This window comes from Ipomoea nil, unplaced genomic scaffold (genome assembly GCF_001879475.1).
Source record: "Ipomoea nil cultivar Tokyo-kokei standard unplaced genomic scaffold, Asagao_1.1 scaffold2480, whole genome shotgun sequence".
NCBI classification, from domain to species: domain Eukaryota; kingdom Viridiplantae; phylum Streptophyta; class Magnoliopsida; order Solanales; family Convolvulaceae; genus Ipomoea; species Ipomoea nil.
Window position 1 is genome coordinate 5,638,335 of NW_017618908.1, and position 23,530 is coordinate 5,661,864.

The window sequence follows — 23,530 nt, forward strand, 5'->3', positions numbered from 1 at the left end:
TCTTGTATTTCTTTTTCCATATTATATATTAAATAAAAATAATCATTTTCTTACTAGGCGTTCCATTTGCTTGGCAAGTTGACAGTACATTATGAGCCGATTATGTGGAGTCTTTTTCAATATTATATATTATGTGGAGTATTCCTAAATTCATATTACTTTTTGATTTAGAAGAAAATTTGCAGCCATTACAAAGATACGTTCTAAGAGCATCCACACCAAAGAAGATTTCACGGTAAACAAGAAAATTTGATCTACATGGAAGAGAAAGAGTGTAAGTGAGAGAATTTTGAGCTCCTCCTACAAATGTTGGGGAGAATGCAGAATTTGTGGGGCCTACTCAATTTATGCCACTGGTGACAGCCACGCGTGGCTGTCACCAATCCGCCTCTGGGCGCGTCAGGCGCGCCTGACAACCATAAATATTCACTTTTTTTTTTTCTTTTTTAAATTCTGTTTTGCAATTTTTTTTTTTTTTTCACTTTCCTCTCATCTTCTCTTTCCTAATCACTCTTACATTACCCCCCAATTCTCCCCAACTAATGTGGATGCTCTAAGTAAAACTCGTCTTTTAACCTTAATTAGTAAAGAATCACAATAAAATAAATCAAGGGAAAATGACACTTTTTCCCCCTGAGTTATATACTTATAGCACTTTTTCCCCCTCAATTATTTAGGTAAGCACATTAGCCCCTTCAATTATTCTAAAAGTGGTTGTTTTTCCCCCCTAATATATTAAATTGACATTTATACCCTTAAAATAAACATTTTATTTATTTTACTTCTCCAACAAATTATTGCGTGTACATAGGGATGACTACGATTCGGTTCGAACTGAATCGGACACTATAGCAATCGAATTACAAGTTTCCGGTTACGATTCAGATCTAGAACCCAATATTTGGATTTCAATTTATTAAAATTATGAATCAAAAAAATTGGATCCTGAACCGTGAACTGGCGGTTCCGGACCCGATTCGCGATTTTGAACCGTTTTTATTTTAAAATTTTATTTTTATTTTAAAAATAGTTTAAATTCAACAATAAATGTATTTTATTTTTTCAGTTCGGAACATGAACCGTCCGTTCCGGGATTTTAATAAACTCTAAATATCGAGTTTCGATTCTAAATTGTAATTGGAATATTTCGGTTTGGTTGCTATAGTGTTTATTTGGTTTGAACCAAATTATGGTCATAATTTGTTGGAGAAGAAAAATAAATAAAATATTTATTTTAAGGGTAAATATGTCCATTTAACATTTTAGGGGGAAAAACAGTCACTTGAATAATTGAGGGGGGGAAAATGTTATAAGTATATAACTCAAGGAGAAAAAGTGCCATTTTCCCATAAATCAATTTAGATTATTGAAAGATTCATATAACAACTGGCTGTTAAAATTTATAAAAGAAAAAAGTTAAAACTTTTTGTTTAGTTTTAGCTAATCAAGGGACACACGGTATATACCCACCCAACCCGGACACAGTTTCTGGGCATTTTCCTCTGCTACTATATCTATATTATTATATCAGCTTGACGTAAATATCCATACATACTCACTCACCTTCATACTTCACTGCCGTAAATATAATCCATTTATATCCACAAACATATTGAATTTGCAGATAGCTAGCTAGATCAGATGATATGATATGATATGATGCAGACAAACAGCAAAGGAGATGCCGGAAAACCACCATCAATTAAGCCTCCTAATAATCATCTCGAGTGCTGCATGTGTGGCGACCATGGCTTATCCTTGGAGCTCTTCAGATGCAAACTTTGTCAATTCAGATCTCAACATAGGTCTGTATGTATGTATGTGTTCAACAGATTCAATGTTTAATTTGGATTCAGTTCGAATCAGGCTCGCAGAAGTATATATATCTCGTTTTCGGATTCAATTCGAGCCAGGCTCGTAGAATTTGGGAGGGATTTTGTATTAGCAGAATGTTTATCTAGGGTTTCAATTCATATCTGTTCAAAAAAACCTGAAATCTTTTCAATTTCTTATGGTTACAGGTACTGCAGCAATTTGTATCCGAAAGCGGAGTCGTACGGCGTCTGCAACTGGTGCCTGACGGTGGAGAAGGGAGAAGAGGCGCAGAATTCGTCGAATTCGTCGTCGTCGTGCCGGAATTCCGGCGAAGAAAACGACGGGAAGGCGAGGAAGAAATTCGGGCCGGGGAATATAAGGATGGGGGGGTCGTGTTTACGGCTGAAGAATGCGCCTCCCAAACTGCAGGTGAAGAACCGTCCGGTCGTCAGCAAACAGAAATCGGTGTCGCCGGAGAGCTCGCCCGCCGCCGTGAAGGGTGTCGCCGCCGCCGCGGGGCGCGGTGGGATTGAAGAGAGGCTGCGGCGGACGAAGTCAGATAGTGGGATCGTCAGACACGTGTTTAGAAATAAGGTGAGGAGATATAAGCTTCTGGATGAAGTTTCTAGTCAATGATTCAATGAATGTGTATTTCGAGGATAATAATTATTGAAAAGTTATTATTATTAGTTCGAGTAAATTTTGTCTGACATGTTTCTTTTTTTATTTTTTTTATTGAATGATTGTCAGATTAAATTTTTTAAAAAGGGTTTTCAAAAAAACAAAATTTTTTAAAAGGAAATATATGATATTGATCATTAATATTAATATATTAATCACCATGTACTGGTATTTCAGATACCATTTCAAATAGATTTGGTTCTAAATGTTTGAGAAAGTATAAAATAGAACAGATACTACCTGTAAAAAATTATGAGTATTTCGAAAAAAAAAAGAGTAAAACATAATGTGCTTATTGCGGAGTACTATTTTACTACCCGAGTGGGTATACTTAATAAATTATACTTTTGTGTGATAGGTTATAAACATAAGAGCTAAACTACACTATGAAATGTGATTTCTTTATTATTGAGATGAGAAAATGACTATATCATTATAATTCATTGGTTAGAAATGTTATTTTTCTAAATTTTAGTGTGCTTATTATTGAGAGGAGAAAATGACTATTATATCATTACAATTCATGTGTTAAAAATGTCACTTTTTAAAATTTTAATTGAACATTTAGTCCATCAAAAGATACTGTATATCTTGTAGGTTTATCCAGTCACTCTTTATATAACATTATTTATAACATTTAGGAAAAAAAAAAACTTTTTTTAAAGATGTCCATTTGTACTTGTACTTTTTATACCGAATACAATTACATGTTATATATCAAATGACATAATAAAAGTGTTAATAGTACTAACTACAATCTAAATAACATACATAATTAAATGGGTACCTCCACCGATTGATGTCCTTAAATGTAATGTCGATGCGGTCGTCTCCAAACAAGGTATTTCTTACGGGGCAGTCATTCGCGATCATCTTGGGAGTTTTGTGGCAGCTCGCAGCGCCAGTCTACGCTGCAACCGCGATCCCTATTGTGCGGAAGCGATGGCAGCAAAAGAAGCACTTTCGTGGCTCAAGACTCAACAAGCAACAAATTTCATACTAGAATCGGATTGTTTAAATTTTTGTAAAAATTTCAATTCTAGTTGTCAGGACCTTTCGTACGTAGGAATGATCATTGAGCAATGTCGTGCCATTGCAAGAGACATTGAGAACGTGTTAGTTCACCATGTTAAAAGGCCAGCGAATCACGTGGCACATGTGCTTGCACTGCGATTTATTCCTATATCCTTGGAGTGTGGATTACTCACCCTCCTGGTTGTATTTCGGAATTAATTTAATATAATTTGGTTTCCTTCAAAAAAAAAAAACATACATAATTATATTTGATATAAAAACCAAAACATCGTAGAAATTCTCATAAATTACATTAAGAGTAAACCATGTGTGAGACCGTCTCACGAGTCTCAATTCGTGAGATAGGTGGGTCTTTGACTAATGGGTCAAATTTTTTATTAATGAGTCAAATCTTTGACCTCATTAATTAAAGATCGACCTGTCTCACAGATTAAGACCCGTGAGACGATCACACACTAATTTTTGTCAAACATTAATAGTTGTAAACTTAGATGGATGGCTACCAATACCATACACCATTAAGGATGATCATTTATGACCAAATGGTGTTGGAAATTTCAGTTTTTAGTCACGTCGCAATCGCAATTAATAACGTGTCATATTGGCGGTCCTTTGTGGAACAATCTCATCTCACAATTTAGATATTGAATTGATGTATACCTAACCAAACACACTCTTCTGAGCATCCGCATCAGTTGGGAAGATTTAGGGGAGAATGTAAGAATGATTAGGAAAGAGAATGTTGGAAGGGGAAGAAAAAAAAAAACAAAACTAAAAAACAAAAACCAAAAAAAAAAAAAAAGTATGTCAGGCGCGCCTGACGCGCAGCCGGGCGCATGCAATAAAAAAGGGGAAAAAAGAGAAAAAACATGACAAGAAAAGTAAAAGTAAAAAAGAAAAAAGCATATTTATGTGCCACGATAGTGCATCACAAGCACAAACTGCGCAAGAACTGTTTCTACGTAATTTTCCTAATCAATGGGTCGCACAAAAATTGTTATTTGTAGAAGAAAAATTTATCCAGAAAACCTCACTTATCATTAGTCAAAAACTCACTCAATTTTTTCTTCTCCAAAACTCCGGTTTGGGATGCAAGAGCAACCCTAGCAGGGTTTTTATGGTATTTTCGTTTTTTGTTTTTTGTTTTTGTTTTTTGTTTTTTTTTTTTTGGTTTTGTTTTTTGTTTTTGTTTTTTGCATTGTTTGCAGAAAAGAGAATGGCTTAGAGGAGATATGGGAGGAATAATAATAATAATAATAATAATAATAATAATAATAATAATAATAATAATAATAATAATAATAATAATAATAATAATAATAATAATAATAATGAGTTAATACCCAAAATCGTCCTCGACTATAGTGGTTTTTCTCAATTTCGTCCTAAACGACTTTGGTGACCTAATATCGTCCCAGACTTTTGTGTTTCGCTCAATTTAGTCCCAGACTTTTGTGTTTTTGCTCAATTTAGTCCCTCATTTGTTATTTTGTCCATTTGGTGTTAAATAAATAGACAATTTCGTAATTTTAATATTGACATCTCTTTACTCATAGACATGTGAACTGCGAAATCTTTTTTTTTTTTACGAATTACTCTCAGAATTACTCCTAAAATTGCGAATATAAAATTTGATTTGCAGGTCCGGGAGTAATTATGGGTGTAATTCGTACAAGAAAGATAAATTTCGCACTTCACAAGTTGAAAGTAAAGAGAGATCAATATTGACATTACTGAATTGTCTCTTTATTTAACACCAATTTGACGGAATAACAAATGGAGGACTAAATTGAGCGAAACACAAAAGTCTGGGACGATATTAGGTCGCCAAAGTCGTTTAGGACGAAATTGAGAAAAATCACTATAGTCGAGGACGATTTTGGGTATTAACTCTAATAATAATAATAATAATAATCCGGTAAATTGTAGGACTTGATTTTTTGTGGGTCTTACAAAATTTTAAAAATAAATTCCTCTCGTTGGTGTGCATTTAGCGCTCTAGCTGTTGGGCGCGTAAAGCATAATTTTTTTACATTAATTTTGATAGTGTTAATTGCCACGTAAGCAGTAATTAAATAAACACGAGACCAATTAAAGCAAGTAAATATCTTTATTGATCCCACTGAAGGCCCTAGGTACAATCTACTTGGTTGCTCTGAGTACCGACTGACTGCGGTCGGGATTCTCTAACAACAACCTATCGATCGTCCAAAAGTCTCTCCCACTGTAGCTATCGCGGGTACTTATAGCCGCGGCGCCGGAGACACAAATCCGGCCGTTCGGCATGCTTCCCACGTAGCCACCACGTGTCGCCGTCCCGGGTGCCCTGCCTGTCAACGCGTGGAGCCGCCACGTGTCTCTCGTCAGCTCTCTCGCCAAAGGACTACCACTCGGTGGTCGACACTCCCCCTCGGGCAACTCCTGGTCGGACCCCGACCGGGTTCTTCACAAGAAGCCCGACCTGTTACCTGCAAAGATAAGAAGACAAAGACAAAGGCACACCAGCCGGGATAAAATTATGCCGGTCGGGATATTCCCTACCAAATTTTTTTCTCCTTTTTTTTTCGCCTCCATATTCTCACTTTTAGTTGGCTTGACAAAACTATATAAAAACCCTACTCTTGAGATGGTCTAAAAGCAAACTCAATTGTTAAGATTTTTTGTCAAAATTTTTCACCACAAAGAGAGGGGAAGAGGAAAAAGTGGGAAAAAAACAAAAAGAACTAGAGAAAAAAAAAAACTATTAACACACCTAATGCACACGTGTCATTTGTTATTTTTTATTTTTTTTTTATTTACGGATCTTACAAAATACTTCACCTTTTGTGAATTTATTTTCTTTCTATCTTTCTTTGTCTTCCTTTCACCCCATTCTCTTTCCTCTCCACCCAAGTAAAAAAAAATCCCCAAAAATCTCTCTTGGATTGCTCCAATAGCTCTAGCATATTTCATCTACTGATGATTGAAGTTATAACATTTTTACAAAGTTGGAGTGACATTTGTAAATTCTAAAAGTGAAACCAAAATGATTAATTTCATATAATTGAGGATAAAAAAATTATTTGTTCGGCTTCTGTTTTTTTTTTTTTTTTTTTTTTTTATAACCAATGTGCTCTCTCAAATTTTATTACATTAACCAATCTGCACCAAGTCCACTACTAAACCCTGATCAATTCTATTTTATTGGTTATGGTTAATGCAATATGAGACACTAATAAATATTTATTTTAAAAATATTATATATACATTTTTAATGTAATAAAAGTCTGTTTTAAAATAATATTTATTTTTAATTTATTAATAATATATCTAAAAATACACCTTAACAGGCCGTTTGGTCGGAGGGAGGGAATTAGGAAGGAAAAGAATTGCAATTTCATGGGGATGAATACTGTGGAAAAAAGTGAAATTTAAATTCTAATGTTTGATTTTTAATAACATAATTACTAGGAATTTCAATTCTAATGTTTGATATACATGGAACTAAAAGAGAAGAAGTAGCATAATAGACTTTTAGATAAGAGACTTTTGAGAAAACATGCTTGATTGAGGTTGACCTATTGATTGATGTTTTATGTTGAAAGTAGAAGAAGACACACTATGATTGAGAAGAAAATGTCAAACATTAATTTCAAGTTAAAAAAGAGAGTTGTAATTTTGTCTCAAGGTTATATTTTTTTCTTCCTAAAAACCATGGAATTAAAATACCAAGGTAAGTATGAGATTCTAATTCTATAAAAATGAAGAAATTGCAATTACGAGATCAAACGAAAAAATTTACTTATCTTCAAAATCATATGGGAATGAAATTGTAATTCCCTCTTACCCAGCAAAATCCCTTGTTAACATTAAGCTCAAGAAATCAAAGGCAAGGTCAAACAGTTGGTCACTAGACAAGCTCAATATAAGCCATTAGTGCATTGTCCCCTCGCCGAGGAAGCGTTCTTATTCTCCAGTTATCCAAGCACCCTAAACGTCTATTTAGACCTTAATTCCACCAGAAAAGTTAGCTCAAAAGTGGATTATGAACTGCTCTAAGATCCCCCGAAAGGCCTCAAGAACTGATGTGGGTGAATCACTATAGAAACTCCATGTTTATAAACATGGATTCTAGTCATAGTAGTCGCTCCACAAACAATTTCTAAAAATAAATCTGTCAAGTGAAGATTATAAGTGCTTTTGGGAATATGGGGAGATGAGAATCATGAGATAATACATAGTACCCCCACTCAATAAGCATGAATGAAAATTTTACTATACATATTCTCATCCAAAGATTACAAGCCAGAAAAACCAAACAAGTTCATCTAATCCAATTGACAAGACAATTATTCAGAACCCACTCACAACAGGTTCAAATGAAAATATATAAATCAATGAAATAACTCCAACTAAAAGATTCATCACCTTAAGTTAATATAGAAAAATCCTAATCCACACAAATCTGGAAGTGTATAGCACTAAGAATTACTGACAATTTGCACTCTTATTAGTTCACTGTGCCTTTTAGAATCAATTAGCAATAGCACGCACGGGCAGTTCAATTGGTTCCTGACGGTAGATTGTGGGCAAACACGATCTAGCCCTACAGTCATGTGTAGGAGATACATTCAATATGGTGGGCTCCTGGTGGGTACCAGCATGGGTCCTCCCACCTAATGAGCGGAGTTATTGTGATTTACCCCCATAGGCCAGAGAGTTCTACTACATAGACTCTTAAATCTTACTCCCTAAATTTTACTCTTTGATGTGGCGCACTCTGATAAGCTACTTTTTCATGTGAGTCTCAATACAAATGTCTATATCAAAATTTTGTGTGTGAAAGTACAAGTTAGGAGTATGAAATGAGAGTACACATGGTATTTTCCTAAGAAAAATGTGATGCCTTGGGAATTTCGCTTTTTGTAGGCAAGAATCAATTACCAATAAATGGAACTAAAATAAGTTTTCTAATCCCCCCAAAAAGGGGAAGATTCATGAAGATTTTATCCCCCTCCTTTTTCAGCCTCTTTCTCCCTCAAACATCAATGGGCATTTATACACCAGGAAATTACTTCGAATAAGTAAGAAGGGAACTCCAAAATTCGACAATAAGCTGAACTTAGCGGACCCATATTCCATGCTGCGGAGGCTGAAGTGCTCGCACACGCCGCCATTTTCGATTCAATTTCTTTCTTGCTCAGTTAATTCATAAGTTACAAATTTAGTCTCACAATATTGTTTTTGTCATTTAATCTCTAAACTATTATTTTTAAACACTTTTAGTCCTTTCTTATCACTTATTCTATTTTTAGTAAGTGCATTTTTATCTTTTCATATTTTTTTTAGGGAAAATAGCACTTTTTCCCCCTGAGTTACATACTTATAGCACTTTTTCCCCCTCAATTATTTAGGTAAGCACATTAGCCCCCTCAATTATTCTAAAAGTGGTGGTTTTTCCCCCTAATATATTAAATTGACATCTCTACCCTTAAAGTAAATATTTTATTTATTTTACTTCTCCAACAAATTATTGCGTATACGTAGGGATGACCACGGTTCGGTTCGAACTGAACCGGACACTAAAGCAATCGAATTAAAAATTTTCGGTTATGATTCAGATCTATAACCCAACATTTGGATTTCAATTTATTAAAATTATGAATCAAACAAATTGGATCCTGAACGGCTGAACCGTGAACCGGGGGTTTCAGATCCGGTTCGCGATTTTGAACCGTCTTTATTTTAAATTTTTGTTTTTTATTTTAAAATAGTCTAAATTCAACAATAAATGTATTTTATATTTTCAGTTCGGAACATGAACCGTTCGTTCCGGTTCGCGATTTTAATAAACTTTAAATATCGGGTTTCGATTCTAAATTGTAATTGGAATATTTCGGTTTGGTTGCTATAGTGTTTGTTTGGTTTGAATCAAATTATGGTCATAATTTGTTGGAGAAGAAAAATAAATAAAATATTTATTTTAAGGGTAAATATGTCCATTTAACATTTCAGGGGGAAAAACAGCCACTTAAATAATTGAGGGGGGAAAAGTGCTATAGGTATATAACTTAGGGAGAAAAAGTGTCATTTTCCTTTTTTTTTTATTATTTTTCTGATTTCAACCGATTTAATTGGTTTATAATTTTAGGTAACCTCTGATTTTTTAGTAATAATATTTTTCAACCGATTTTTAGTAAAATCCTAAATCAATTAACTGGTTGAAACCAGAAAAATAACAAAAGAAAAATATGAAGAGACAAAAATGCCCTTATTAAAAATAGAAAAAGTCATGAGAATGTTTAAAAATGTCCAAAAAATAATAATCTAAGGATGTTAAATGGCAAAAACGATAGTCTAGGACTAAATTTGGAATTGCCACCAAAGACAAGAGATCCCTGGTAGAATTAACTCTTTTTTTGATAACTCTCTGTCTCTGGGCAAATTATGTTGTGGACACGTGCCCACCTTGCAAGGTAGGCACAGTTCTACGACGCTGTTCTAATTAAAAAAAAAATTGTTTTTCACTTGCTGTTAACGACGTTTCTCTCTACGAAATCACACAGTTTAAAGATTATGAATTTACTGTTAATACCCAAAATCGTCCTCGACTATAGTGGTTTTTCTCGATTTCGTCCTAAACGACTTTGGTGACCTAATATCGTCCCAGACTTTTGTGTTTCGCTCAATTTAGTCCTCCATTTGTTATTCCGTCAAATTGGTGTTAAATTAAGGGACAATTCAGTAATGTCAATGTTGATCTCTCTTTACTTTCAACTTGTGAAGTGTGAAATTCCTCTTTCTTGTACGAATTACACGCAGAATTACTCCCGGACCTACAAATCAAATTTTATATTCGCAGTTTTAGGAGTAATTCTGATAGTAATTCGTAAAAAAAAAAAAAAAGATTTCGCAGTTCACATTGTTAGATATACAATAATCTAACCATACTGAACTATAGTATACGAGAAACCTAACCTCGTATGATAGCGGAAGCGTAGCCGTGTTGATCTCCAGCCATAGTTGATGTTCCTGTTGTGTTGCCTCTTAACGGTAGACCGTCAGCCATGTTTTGCCTCAGACCTGACTCAAAACCCTAGATGGTGTATTGGTGTCTACTGAGCGGTGTGAGTACCGTAACTGAATGTGCTATCTAATCCATAATCCTGTATCCCATCAATCCAGGTTTATATTAGGCACAGAGTTTGGTTGACTAACAACTACTAGTTATTAAGTCCAACCAGACCACTTAATAAGCCTAGTCAACTTGCACCACTTAATTAAGGCCCTAATATATAATATATAATATATATTATTAGGGAAAATCTTACATTCTCCCACTTGGTGCAAGTACTAGCACAACCTTCATCAAAGAACAAAACACACGAATCATAGTGACATGTCCTCTATTTAATCAGAGTAGTGTCCATTATGGTCACATGCATTTTAATTCTCCAACTTAGGTCCTTAATGAACAAACCCTATGTTTATTCTCGGTACCTTAAGGGATGTTTCTCAAAATACATTATGTGCACAACTGAAGGAGAAAACGCATCCAAATTGTACAAAAGAGTACACTGTATGATCTCTAAAACTTTATAAGCATGCCTTAAGTAGAGATCTCTTAATGTTAGCATAATGCTAACTATATTCCATGACTTCTTTATAAGTTAACTTTAAGTACTATCTCTAACAGCTAAGAGCTTGGAGTTAACACGTCTGTTACTCCCACTCATCAAAAATAGCCAAAAGATAGTCAAGTCACAGAAGCATTTCAATAACTTAGACAAAAAACCAAAGGTCTAAGTCCATAAATTTGGAATCTTAATCATACACCATAACTTCCCAAATAACTTCAATGTCCACTTTAAATGAACTGAACATAATGAGTCTTACTTATACGTCCCACAAAACTGTTTTGAGCCTTACAACTGAAATGGCCCAGGATCAATTTTGAAGAAACTAAAGACTCTATTAATCACTGAAGAATTTATTAAATGACAGCGCCCCACAAGTTAAATGCTTTTGTTCTAATAAATTTCATAATATTGTTGCAACATTTTCATAAATATGTTGCACAACCGAATGTTCAATAATTTGAACTTATGAATTTATATGAACAAATACAAGATTAATACTTGTGCAGTCTTTTAGACTTATTGTTTGACATACAATCCAATATGGGATGTATGAATACAATAATTAAATCCAAAAACTTTAGTGGAGTATCTTAATGATCTTTTTCTAAATGATCACTCCCACTGATTAAAATATTCTTCAGCGAAATTAATAAAATGAACTTAATAATATACATACTCATAATTGATTTATTGACCAACTAACAAATGAAGACATAATTCCCCACCATTAGTTGGACATACTAAATAATCAATTTTTGGTTCCAATTAAAGTCCAACTAAATAATGAAGATATATTTCCCCACCATAGTTAGACATACTAAAAAAACAAAATACATCTTTCAAAACCAAGTTAGAATTTGGCTCAAAAGATACATTTTATCATTATTGGAATCCAAAAGGTATGTCAAATCACGTAACTTACTACAGTTAGTCCAAAAAACCGAGCAAGATTCGTGGATTAATTAATAAAAGTTGCTAAATTTTGGGAAGTGACTGAATACATGTTTTGCCAATGCAAACCATGAAACTTAGAATTATAATTGAACTGAATTTATAACTCTAAGAAATTGTGATAAAATTATCATCTAAAGGGTGGTGGGATTTATTGACATAAAACTTGCCTTTGGGCTAAAATTTTAATTCTATTAAATCCAATTAAACCCTTATGATAATATATTTTTCACAATTACTAAAGAGCCAGAAGAATCTAGTGACATAAAACTTACCTGTGGGCTAAAGTTTTACTCAATTAGATCCAACTGAAAAATTATTTATGATGAAACCATTATCAAATGAGTTGAAGAATCAAATGACATAAAACTTGCCTGTAGGCTAAAGTTTTAGTCAATAAGATTCATTACAACCATTATGATAAAAAACTTAAGAGATCATGTTCCTTTTCTTAATCCATGTGGGCAAATTAAGAAATATGATCTAAAGTTTACATCATAAAATTAAACTTCATGATAGAATTGGAAATTATTTACAAATAACCATAAAGTAAATAAATAAATTTATTTCTATCGTCACTGATAAAACTACTAAACTACATTCCGATACATAATTGCCTGTGGGCTAAATTATGACCGTAGTCCAGTATTTCATCCTAATTAATTATACAAATATAACGAAATTGCCTGTGGGCTAAATTTCATCATATTACATACAATTAATCACAAATGATATGTCCAAAACTTTATGTGATCAAAATAAACCGCTTAATATATAATTTTAACAGATTAAGGATGCTGTGGCTACTCCCAAACCAAATTAAAATTATAAGATCACTAGACAATTATCAATTCCTTGCCTAAACTTTATGTGATTAAAACTTAATAATCCTAGGTAGCTGAATATGCCGTAGCTATTCATTAATTAACCAAGATTGAAAACTCAAGATATTTCAGTAAATTAAAGATGCTTTGGCTATTCTTTAATAAACCGAAATAAAATCACATTGGCAAGAAATACTTAAAATTTTGACAAACAGATTATACCAGATTGTGATGGGAAAATCTAAATATACTCCAAGGAAAGGTGGTTAGAGACTAAGTCTTACTGAAAACCTATTCCTTAAATAGAGTATCAATTTAAGGAGACTAATGGCACAAGATGTTCTTAAGTCATGGTCATTAAAACTAGTATGCCTCACCGATTCATATATACTTAATGTATAACTGTTTGGGGTATAAACCTGTAAACTGTATGGTATACACCAGAAAACTGTAGGGTTCACCTATGATTAAAGCTTAAACGGTGAACTAAATTAGCGGACTAAACGTGCTTAAATTCAGGCACTACAGCAACTAAAGTTTATGCATAAGTCCAACTTAATAAGGAACTACTATAATTCCATCCCAAAGTATGCATTGCTAAAGGCATAATAAAATTGCATAATTTAAAAACATAATATTATGCGGTGGACAAATATGCATAAAGTTAAGCATTAAACTCATATACTCCAAATAAATTGCATAACTTAAAGCAATTTACAATATGAGATTTTAAAGTATAAACTTAATATTCAAACACCGATGAGTCCAAACCAAAAGAGACCCAACATTTTGAATAATAATGTACTGAATATATACTTTAAAATTTTTTAAAATGTAAGCCCATGGGAAAATGTTTTAATGCATAAAGATCAAATTTATGAGAAATAACTGAATTTACAAATTCAAACAATATCAAACCAAAAGGATATGCTAGCATTTGTAAATCAAATTCTCATGAACCCTAATTGCATAATTAAACTTAATATTATGCATTTAATGTGATCGAATGCATAAAACAATCTAAAGAGTATGAACCAACTAAAGGATATGAATTTAAACAAAATATTCATTTATTCATACTTAACCAAACATGGGCAATCAGAACTAAAATCATAATTCCAAGAACTAAATGAATTATGGAATTAATGGCAAAAGTCAATTGCCTAGAAAATATGTTTTTCCAAAATTACTAAATTGATTCAAAATCACTCTCCATAACTCAGTTAATAATATTATTATTATTAATGGCAAAATTGCAAAAAAATCAAAATAGCAATAAATAACCATAATAATATTATCACATTAAGTAGGAGACTAAATATGAAAAAACAATGGTCAAAACCACTAACACTTATAAATGTTTTCGGATAAAATTTTGAAAACTTAATAAAATTTAATGTCCGAAAAATATTAATGTCCAGAAAATTATTTTTTGAACTGGAGTATTGTCACATAAATTTATTTGGAAACAGTTCAAGGTGCATAACTGAATACCATAAAAATACTAATGTCATCATTAATCATTAATTATTAATAGTAATAAGTAACATTATAATCACTATTAACATTAATAATAACGACAAAGTAAAGTATGGTAATGCACCTTTAAATGTTTTCCTTTTTCTAAAGATAAAATATGTGACTAGTCCAAATTAGCGGTTTAACTATAATTGTAGCACTAATTATCAATAATATAATAATCATAAAAGATAATTAATGGCTAACCTTAATGATGCAAACCGCATCTGCCCATTGTGCTAACAACGATGACGATCCACAAGAGAAGAAAAGACTCCAGAATTCTCCCAATCTTCACTATCGGTGTCAATAAACTCGATGCAGCGTCCAATGGTACGTTAAAAAATTTATTGGTAGGACTTAATTACCAACCTTAATAGTCATGTAAAATGAAGTGGTAATCATGCCAATGTACCAAATATAGCAGATTACCATGAAATAATAATTATCATGAGAGGTAATAAAATGAGATTAGCCCCCCTAAACTTAATAACAGTAATTAATAATGCCAATTCATTACAATACAGGCAAAACTGTAATTAAGGGATGCCAAATACTAATCTCAATTTACCACATAATAATTAACCATGACTATTATGATACTTAGGGAGACTGAAGTTAGGTAATAACCAAATTACCATTATTCTAACAATATACCAATTATATTACTTTTGCCATAAATTAAAGACTTAATATTATTATTAAGGCCCTGAAACTATTGATAGATTAAAAATTAATCAACTTAAACAATAGTTTGTAATTCTTAATGGCCAAAATAACAATTAAATCCTTAATCCTTAATGTCTCAAAATAGATCAAGACGATAATTATAGCACTTAATTACTCAAATTAGGCTCATAAACCTCAATGGCCTAAGTGAATTATAACATGAATGATAAATGGTCTAAGTACTGAAATAGACCCAAAACTTAATATTATTACCAACGATGAATACCAAAATATGATAGTTAGTAATAATTAAAACTTAATAAACATGTTATAAGGTGCTATAATTATTATTAAAATATCAATAAAAATGGTGGGATCCATACTTTAATGACCCAAGATAGGTCCCAAATCGTTTGTTCAAAATAGGTTCTAAAGTCCCTGAGACACATAAAACAAAAATGTGCTCAAAATTAAGGGGAAACCAAACAAACTGATTTAGTAGGTCATAATACCTAAAATTGACCTAAGGATCCAAAATTAAATGATATTATAAAAATGAATTTATGAGTTAATAATATGCTAAATCCAACCTTAATGCATGCTATTATGAATGTACAACAATAACAATAATTTATGAATATACGTAGCATGCTTGAATTTGCATATTAATATATTATTAACCCATATATCTTAAATAAATTGCAATACTTAAAGCAATTTAACTTGCACCTTAACATTAAATTAAAATTCAAATAGCAAATTAAAACTTAATATTTGCTCCAAAATTGAATGATAATTTAATAATAGCTGAAAGATGAATTAATTTGAATAATTAACTAGAAGAAGTCCAAATATGATGATGGAGAAACTGAAGCAAGCCCAAAATGCTAAATAGGCCCAGTTTTTTTTTTCTATTGGACCAGGTCTGCCCAAATTGGGCCAGACCCGGCCCAAACCATAAGCCATAAACATCATCATCTTCTTCACTAATTAATCAGCTGATGCAAGCCGCCCTAGCAGCCATGGTGAATCGGCAGCAGCAGCCATGGTTAATCATCTTCTTCACTAATTAATACTCCTTATTTCTTAATGTTGAAATTGAACAGTAGCTCAAAAACAACAAAATTAATCCTAGCCATCCTAAATAATCAATTACAAATAATCCATCCAAATTCCAAAATATACATAATCAATTTGCTCAATTATATCAAACGATATATTTTTTTTATATGTATATTTTGAATAATTAAAGGATTGTAATTGGAAGCTAGATGAACATATACCAAAACTTAATGTATATGAAAAACTTAAAGTTGATTTTAGGCAATACAATCAACTAGGCAGAGATTATAAAGGCTCTGAAACCAAATGTTAGATATACAATTGACGGTAATAATGTTACCGAAAATATAATATAAGAGTAACGAATAAGAGAGTAACAATAGTTGTATTGCCTTTGTCTCAGTATAGAAAGTACAGTGTCCTGCTCAGTACCAGCAATGAAAGCACCAATGACGGTAATAATGTTACCGGAAATATAATATAAGAGTAACGAATAAGAGAGTAACAATAGTTGTATTGCCTTTGTCTCAGTATAGAAAGTACAGTGTCCTGCTCAGCTGAGGGAAGTTCTATTTATGCTAGGTCCTAACGGTAACAACATGAAGAGACATCCTTGGGGAGCTGAGCTATCGGCAGGAATATGAAGAGTCATGAATGAGGCGTTGAGGCTTTAACTCTCTCTCATCAATGGTGGCATCAATGGTGGAATCAATGACATTAGATGTGACACCTGTTGGAATTCTAACCGTTGGAGCATCCATGCGGTGTCGGGTCAACTATGGTGCCAGGTCAAATGCACACTTATGATCCGGGTCGGGTGCTAGCCCTATTATCCTGTCACCAGTCCCCCCTACTCCTGAGTCTACGAATGTGTTTGAGTTGACATGGGAGTAAGGCTGAATCAATCGTGATACTGTGCCATCCTGATTGAGTTAGGATATGCGATTTTGTTTTCCAGATCCCTTCCTGCCTAAGCAATTTGAGCACCTTTCTATCAGCTCTTGTCACCATCCGTCGGTTTCTGCGGTTTAACATTACCTTTTTTTTTTTTTTTTTTTTTTTTTTTTTTTTTTTTTGCGGCGTGGGCTAGCTTCGGGTTGGGGCGCCGCCTCAGCCTGGCTGAGGCGGGTGCCTCGCCTTGTGGCCGAGGCATTGCGCTTCGGCCACGGCCGAGAGGCGCACTTGGCCGAGTCGTGCGCCTCGGCCGGGTGGCTGAGGCGTCGCCTCAGCCACTTTCCCGAGCCGTGGGCCCCGGCCATGTGGATGTGGCGTTGCCTCGGCCACTTGGCCGAGCCATGCACCTCGACCCTTTTTTTTTTTTTTTTTTTGAGTGGGCGTGAGCCCCGGCCATGTGGCTGAGGCGTCGCCTCGGCCAAGTGGCCGAAGCGTGCGCCTCGACCAAGTGGCCGAAGCGTGCGCCTCGACCCTTTTTTTTTTTTTTTTTTTTTTTTTTTTGAGTGGCCGAGGCGTCGCCACGACTAGGAGGCCGAGGCGTGCGACTTTAACCTTTTTTTTTTTTTTTTCGAGTGGCCGAGACGTCGCCTCGACCAGGCGGCTGAGGCGTGCGCCTCGGCCTTGGGCTGAGGCGCTGCCTCGGTCATCTGGCCGAGGCGTGCACCTCGGCCTTGGGCTGAGGCGCGGCCTCAGCCACTTGGCCGCGGCGTGCGCCTCGACCCTTTTTTTTTTTTTGAGTGGCCGAGGCGTCGCCTCGACCAGGAGGCCGAGGCGCGGGCTCAGCCGAGGCGCTACCTTGGCCATCTAGCCGAGGCGTGCACCTCGGCCTTGGGCTGAGGCACGGCCTCAGCCATCTGGCCGAGGCGTGTGCCCCGGCCACGTGGCTGAGGTGTCGCCTCGACCCTTTTTTTTTTTTTTTTTTTTTTTTTTCGAGTGGCCGAGGCGTCGCCTCGACCAGGACGCCATGGCGTGCGCCTCGACCAGGAGGCCGAGGCGCACGGGCTGAGGCACGCCTCGACCAGGAGGCGATCATACCAGCACTAATGCACCGGAAATATAATATAAGAGTAACAAATAAGAGAGTAACAATAGTTGTATTGCCTTTGTCTCAGTATAGAAAGTACAGTGTCCTGCTCAGCTGAGGGAAGTTCTATTTATGCTAGGTCCTAACGGTAACAACATGAAGAGACATCCTTGGGGAGCTGAGCTATCGGCAGGAATATGAAGAGTCATGAATGAGGCGTTGAGGCTTTAACTCTCTCTCATCAATGGTGGCATGGAATCAATGACATTAGATGTGACACCTGTTGGAATTCTAACCGTTGGAGCATCCATGCGGTGTCGGGTCAACTATGGTGCCGGGTCAGATGCACACTTATGATCCGGGTCGGGTGCTAGCCCTATTATCCTGTCACCAGTCCCCCCTACTCCTGAGTCTACGAATGTGTTTGAGTTGACTTGGGAGTAAGGCTGAATCAATCGTGATACTGTGCCATCCTGATTGAGTTAGGATATGCGATTTTGTTTTCCAGATCCCTTCCTGCCTAAGCAATTTGAGCACCTTTCTATCAGCTCTTGTCACCATCCGTCGGTTTCTGCGGTTTAACATTACCTTTTTTTTTTTTTTTTTTTTTTTGCGGCGTGGGCCGGCTTCGGGTTGGGGCGCCGCCTCAGCCTGGCTGAGGCGGGTGCCTCGCCTTGTGGCCGAGGCACTGCGCTTCGGCCACGGCCGAGAGGCGCACTTGGCCGAGGCGAGCGCCTCGGCCGGGTGCCTCAGCCACTTTGCCGAGCCGTGCGCCCCGGCCATGTGGATGTGGCGTCGCCTCGGCCACTTGGCCGAGCCATGCACCTCGACCCTTTTTTTTTTTTTTTTTTTTTTGAGTGGCCGAGGCGTCGCCTCGACCAGGAGGCCAAGGCGTGCGCCTCGACCAGGAGGCCGAGGCGCACGGGCTGAGGCACGCCTCGACCAGGAGGCCGAGGCGTGCACCTCGGCCTTGGGCTGAGGCGCGGCCTCGGCCATCTGGCCGAGGCGTGAGCCCCGGCCATGTGGCTGAGGCGTCGCCTCGGCCAAGTGGCCGAAGCGTGCGCCTCGACCCTTTTTTTTTTTTTTTTTTTTTTTTTTTTTTGAGTGGCCGAGGCGTCGCCACGACTAGGAGGCCGAGGCGTGTGACTCTAACCTTTTTTTTTTTTTTTTCGAGTGGCCGAGACGTCACCTCGACCAGGCGGCTGAGGCGTGCGCCTCGGCCTTGGGCTGAGGCGCTGCCTCGGTCATCTGGCCGAGGCGTCGCCTCGACCAGGGGGCCGAGGCGTGCACCTCGGCCTTGGGCTGAGGCGCGGCCTCAGCCACTTGGCCGCGGCGTGCGCCTAGGCCTTGGGCTGAGGCGCGGCCTCAGCCGAGGCGCTACCTCGGCCATCTAGCCGTGGCGTCGCCTCGACCAGGAGGCCGAGGCGTGCACCTCGACCTTGGGCTGAGGCGCGGCCTCAGCCATCTGGCCGAGGCGTGTGCCCCGGCCACGTGGCTGAGGCGTCGCCTCGACCCCTTTCTTTTTTTTTTTTTTTTTTTTCGAGTGGCCGAGGAGTCGCCTTAGCCACTTGGCCGAGGCGTGCGCCTCGACCCTTTTTTTTTTTTTCGAGTGGTCGAGGCGACGCCTCGACCTGGAGTGGACTGAGACGCTGCCCGGCCCCCTTTTTTATTTATTTATTTATTTTTTATTATTATTTTTTTTTTATCGAGGCGCCGCGCCTCGGCCTCAGCCGATAGCCGAGGCACCACGTCTCGGCCTTTTTTTTTTTTGAGTGTAGTCTCGGCCGTGGTTGATTGAATGTGGTTTTGAAAACCTTTTTATTTGAGAGCGAAGTAACCTGGGCGGACCATGATTACTAAATATTGTTTACAGGTCTGGGCGGGCCACGACTACATCGTATTACTGATAATATCTAATTAAATTTTCTGAGTTCCGTACCCGATCGATCATCCTTGCAAATGGTGTGGACTTGTGGATTCTTTCCGCCAATCTTTTTGCATGCTTTTACGTAACAACTGCGGGCTGCTCGCTGGTTTCCTCTGACGACCCCTATCCCATTCGGAGTAGGGAACTTCATACACAAGTGTTCCACCGACACTATGGCCTTGAGGTCCTCCAGTGCCGGCCTCCCCAAAATGATGTTGTGCGCACAAGTGAGTCTTACCACGATGAATTCCATGTCAAGTTTGCGAATGTTAGGGCTCGTGCCTATCTCCACTGGTAAGGCCACCGACCCCTCCGTCTCCACTGAATCACCCGTAAATCCAGAGAGTGGGGTACGTACTTCTTTGAGCTGGTTCCTAGGTATCCCCAACTTGGTGAAGGCATCGTAATACATCACATTGACTGAGCTTCCCGTGTCGACTAAGATGCGGCGGATAATGACATCGTTGACGTCCATCTCAATCACCAGGGCGTCACGATGGGGTAGCGGGCCCTCTGGGAGGTCATCATTAGAGAAGGTGATGGCCTCCTGCCTCTGTTTCTTTTCTCTACGAAGACTCGCCACTTCTCCCACGTATATCTGTCGGCTCCACTTCTTTCTTTCTGCGGGCGTGTCGCCCCCTGCGGGTCCACCACAGATAAAGTGTATGGTGTGCTTCTTTTGTCGTCTGGGCGCCACCTCGGTTTCTTTCTCGCTATCATTCTGCTCAGATATTTGGTCGTGGTCTCTTTTTTTGGCGTTTGAGGTGGACGGCTCGGTGCCATCCTCATTCATCCAGACATTTTTTGGTGGATTGTGTTGCGGCTGTTGCTGCTGCTTGGATCGCTTGACGAAATGTCGGAAGTAGCCCTGCTGGATGAGGTCTTCTATTTGTCTCTTCAAAACGTGACACTCATCCGTATCGTGTCCGGCATGCCTATGAAACCTGCAGTACTTTGTTTGGTCTGCCTTTGTGGAGACCTTCATGCACTCCTCGGGGAATTCTACCATTCCCATCTCCTCAGCTTGCTTTAGAATGACACTGACGGGATGGGTAAGAGGAGTTAAATTACGCAAGGGGACCAGGCGAGGTCGTTCGTAGTCTCGGCCCTTCCCTGCGGTCGGGTGGTTCGAGAGTGGTGCCTGGCTGGGCGGACCAGCTTTCCCAGGTTTCCCGTTTTTCCTGTCGTCCTCCTCATCTTTCTTTTTCCTGTCGACGTCCTCTGCCTCGGCATAGCGGCTAGCCGTCCTCATCAAATCTTCGTAAGAACGGGGGTGGTGGGCGTTCAGCTGCTTGTGGAAATACCCTGATCTTAAGGCATGGATAAATATTGGGATCGCCGCCTTGGAGTCGAAGTCGTAGACATTATTGACTTCCTTTTTCCATTTGATTAGGAAGTTTTTTAGGCTCTCGCCTCTATCTTGCTTCACTACACATAGGTGAGAGAAGGGTTTCTTACGTTGTATGCTACCGGAGAAGTATGTTAGGAAGCTCTTGGACAACTCCCCAAAGTTTTGGATCGACCCATCTGGGATGGTGTTGAACCAGTCTTGGGCCGCTCCATCCAGGGTGGATAAGAACGCTCGGCACATGATGGCGTCCCCTGCCCCGATCATTACCATAGCAGCCTTGTACCTCGTCATGTGGACACGTGGGTCAGTGGCCCCCGTGTACTCCTTGATAGCGGGCAACCTAAAGTCCCTCGGCAAAGGTACGTCCATGATGCTTGGGGAGAATGGTGCTGTCATCCGTACCTCGGGTTCCGGCGACTGCTCCCGTGTCTCCACCCTTCTTGCTAACTCCTCGATTCTTCTCTGCAGCCTCTCGACCAGGGCCGACTCGTCAGGGTGCCGGCGCGGGGCCGGCTGCCGCTCCTCCATGTGTCGTCGTGGAGCTAGTTCATCAACGCGTCGCTTTCCCGCCGAGTGCCGTCGCGGAGCCGCCTCTTCGACGCGTTGCTCCTCCAAGTGTCGACGTAAGGCCGACTCATCAACGTGTTGGCGTGGGGTCGGCTCCCGAGACTCGCCCACCTCCTCTGTGGGTGATCTCTCGGCTTCTCTGTTTTCGTGTTGGCGAGGACCTCTGGTAGAGGATCCCTCGGCCCGTGATCCTAATCTTTGCCGCACGGGCGCCCTTTGTCCCAGTCGTTCTGGTGCAGATTGGGAAGGGCCTGGTTGTCGTCTGGCCGGTGCACTTCTTTGGGTCTCCACCCTTATTTCCTGGGGCCGCGGCGGGGGCACTTGACCTTGCAGTCCCACCGCCACCTGATTTAGCGCCGCCGTCACTGCTTGCTGAATGACATCGGTAGTCGCCTGGAGGTTCATGACTTGGTTCGCCCCTCCATTGTGGGGTTGGTCTCGGAGGTCTCCTCCATTGTTGAGTTGATCTCGAAGGTCTCCTCCATTGTTGAGTTGATCTCGAAGGTCCCCGGGCCTCCCGTTGTTGAGATGTTCTCGGAGGTCCCCTCCGCGATTGTTGGTGAGTAGGTCACGGAGGTCACCTGAGGCGTTGCCATTGTTCACGTTGCGAGAACCGTGGGAGCTGCGGGACGCCATTCTTTCAAGCTTGCTGTTGAAAGAGAAAAAAAAGTTGTGTTGTAGCCTGCTTGAGTATTGGACTCAGGCTCTCAATGAAAGCACCAATGACGGTAATAATGTTACCGGAAATATAATATAAGAGTAACGAATAAGAGAGTAACAATAGTTGTATTGCCTTTGTCTTAGTATAGAAAGTACAGTGTCCTGCTCAGCTGAGGGAAGTTCTATTTATGCTAGGTCCTAACGGTAACAACATGAAGAGACATCCTTGGGGAGCTGAGCTATCGGCAGGAATATGAAGAGTCATGAATGAGGCGTTGAGGCTTTAACTCTCTCTCATCAATGGTGGCATCAATGGTGGAATCAATGACATTAGATGTGACACCTGTTGGAATTCTAACCGTTGGAGCATCCATGCGGTGTCGGGTCAACTATGGTGCCGGGTCAGATGCACACTTATGATCCGGGTCGGGTGCTAGCCCTATTATCCTGTCAACAATAATCTAACCATACTGAACTATAGTATACGAGAAACCTAACCTCGTATGATAGCGGAAGCGTAGCCGTGTTGATCTCCAGCCATAGTTGATGTTCCTGTTGTGTTGCCTCTTAACGGTAGACCGTCAGCCATGTTTTGCCTCAGACCTGACTCAGAACCCTAGATGGTGTATTGGTGTCTACTGAGCGGTCTGAGTACCGTAACTGAATGTGTTATCTAATCCATAATCCTGTATCCCATCAATCCAGGTTTATATTAGGCACAGAGTTTGGTTGACTAACAACTACTAGTTATTAAGTCCAACCAGACCACTTAATAAGCCTAGTCAACTTGCACCACTTAATTAAGGCCCTAATATATAATATATAATATATATTATTAGGGAAAATCTTACACACATGTCTATGAGTAAAGAG

The 23,530-nt window shown here is 38.7% G+C and overlaps 1 protein-coding gene across 2 annotated transcripts; it reads left to right on the forward strand.

The window, feature by feature from the left end:
- The first annotated feature begins 1,475 nt into the window (after window positions 1-1,475).
- Window positions 1,476-2,525, forward strand: LOC109153241. Of its 2 annotated transcripts, none has more exons than XM_019301097.1 (2): window positions 1,476-1,821; window positions 2,022-2,525. In XM_019301097.1, the coding sequence occupies exons 1-2, from the start codon at window positions 1,682-1,684 to the stop codon at window positions 2,449-2,451; spliced, it is 570 nt and encodes a 189-aa protein (XP_019156642.1). In that variant the 5' UTR covers window positions 1,476-1,681; the 3' UTR covers window positions 2,452-2,525. The 2 variants fall into 2 exon arrangements, with proteins under 2 accessions (XP_019156642.1, XP_019156641.1); XM_019301096.1 differs by having other exon boundaries at window positions 1,477-1,805.
- Window positions 2,526-23,530: the final 21,005 nt, after the last annotated feature.

Coding starts and splice junctions, on each gene's coding strand:
- LOC109153241 (XM_019301096.1), top strand. CDS start 1,657: ATGATGCAGACAAACAGCAAAGGAGATGCCGGAAAACCACCATCAATT. Junction 1,806..2,021: donor CAATTCAGATCTCAACATAG/GTCTGTATGTAT, acceptor TTATGGTTACAG/GTACTGCAGCAATTTGTATC.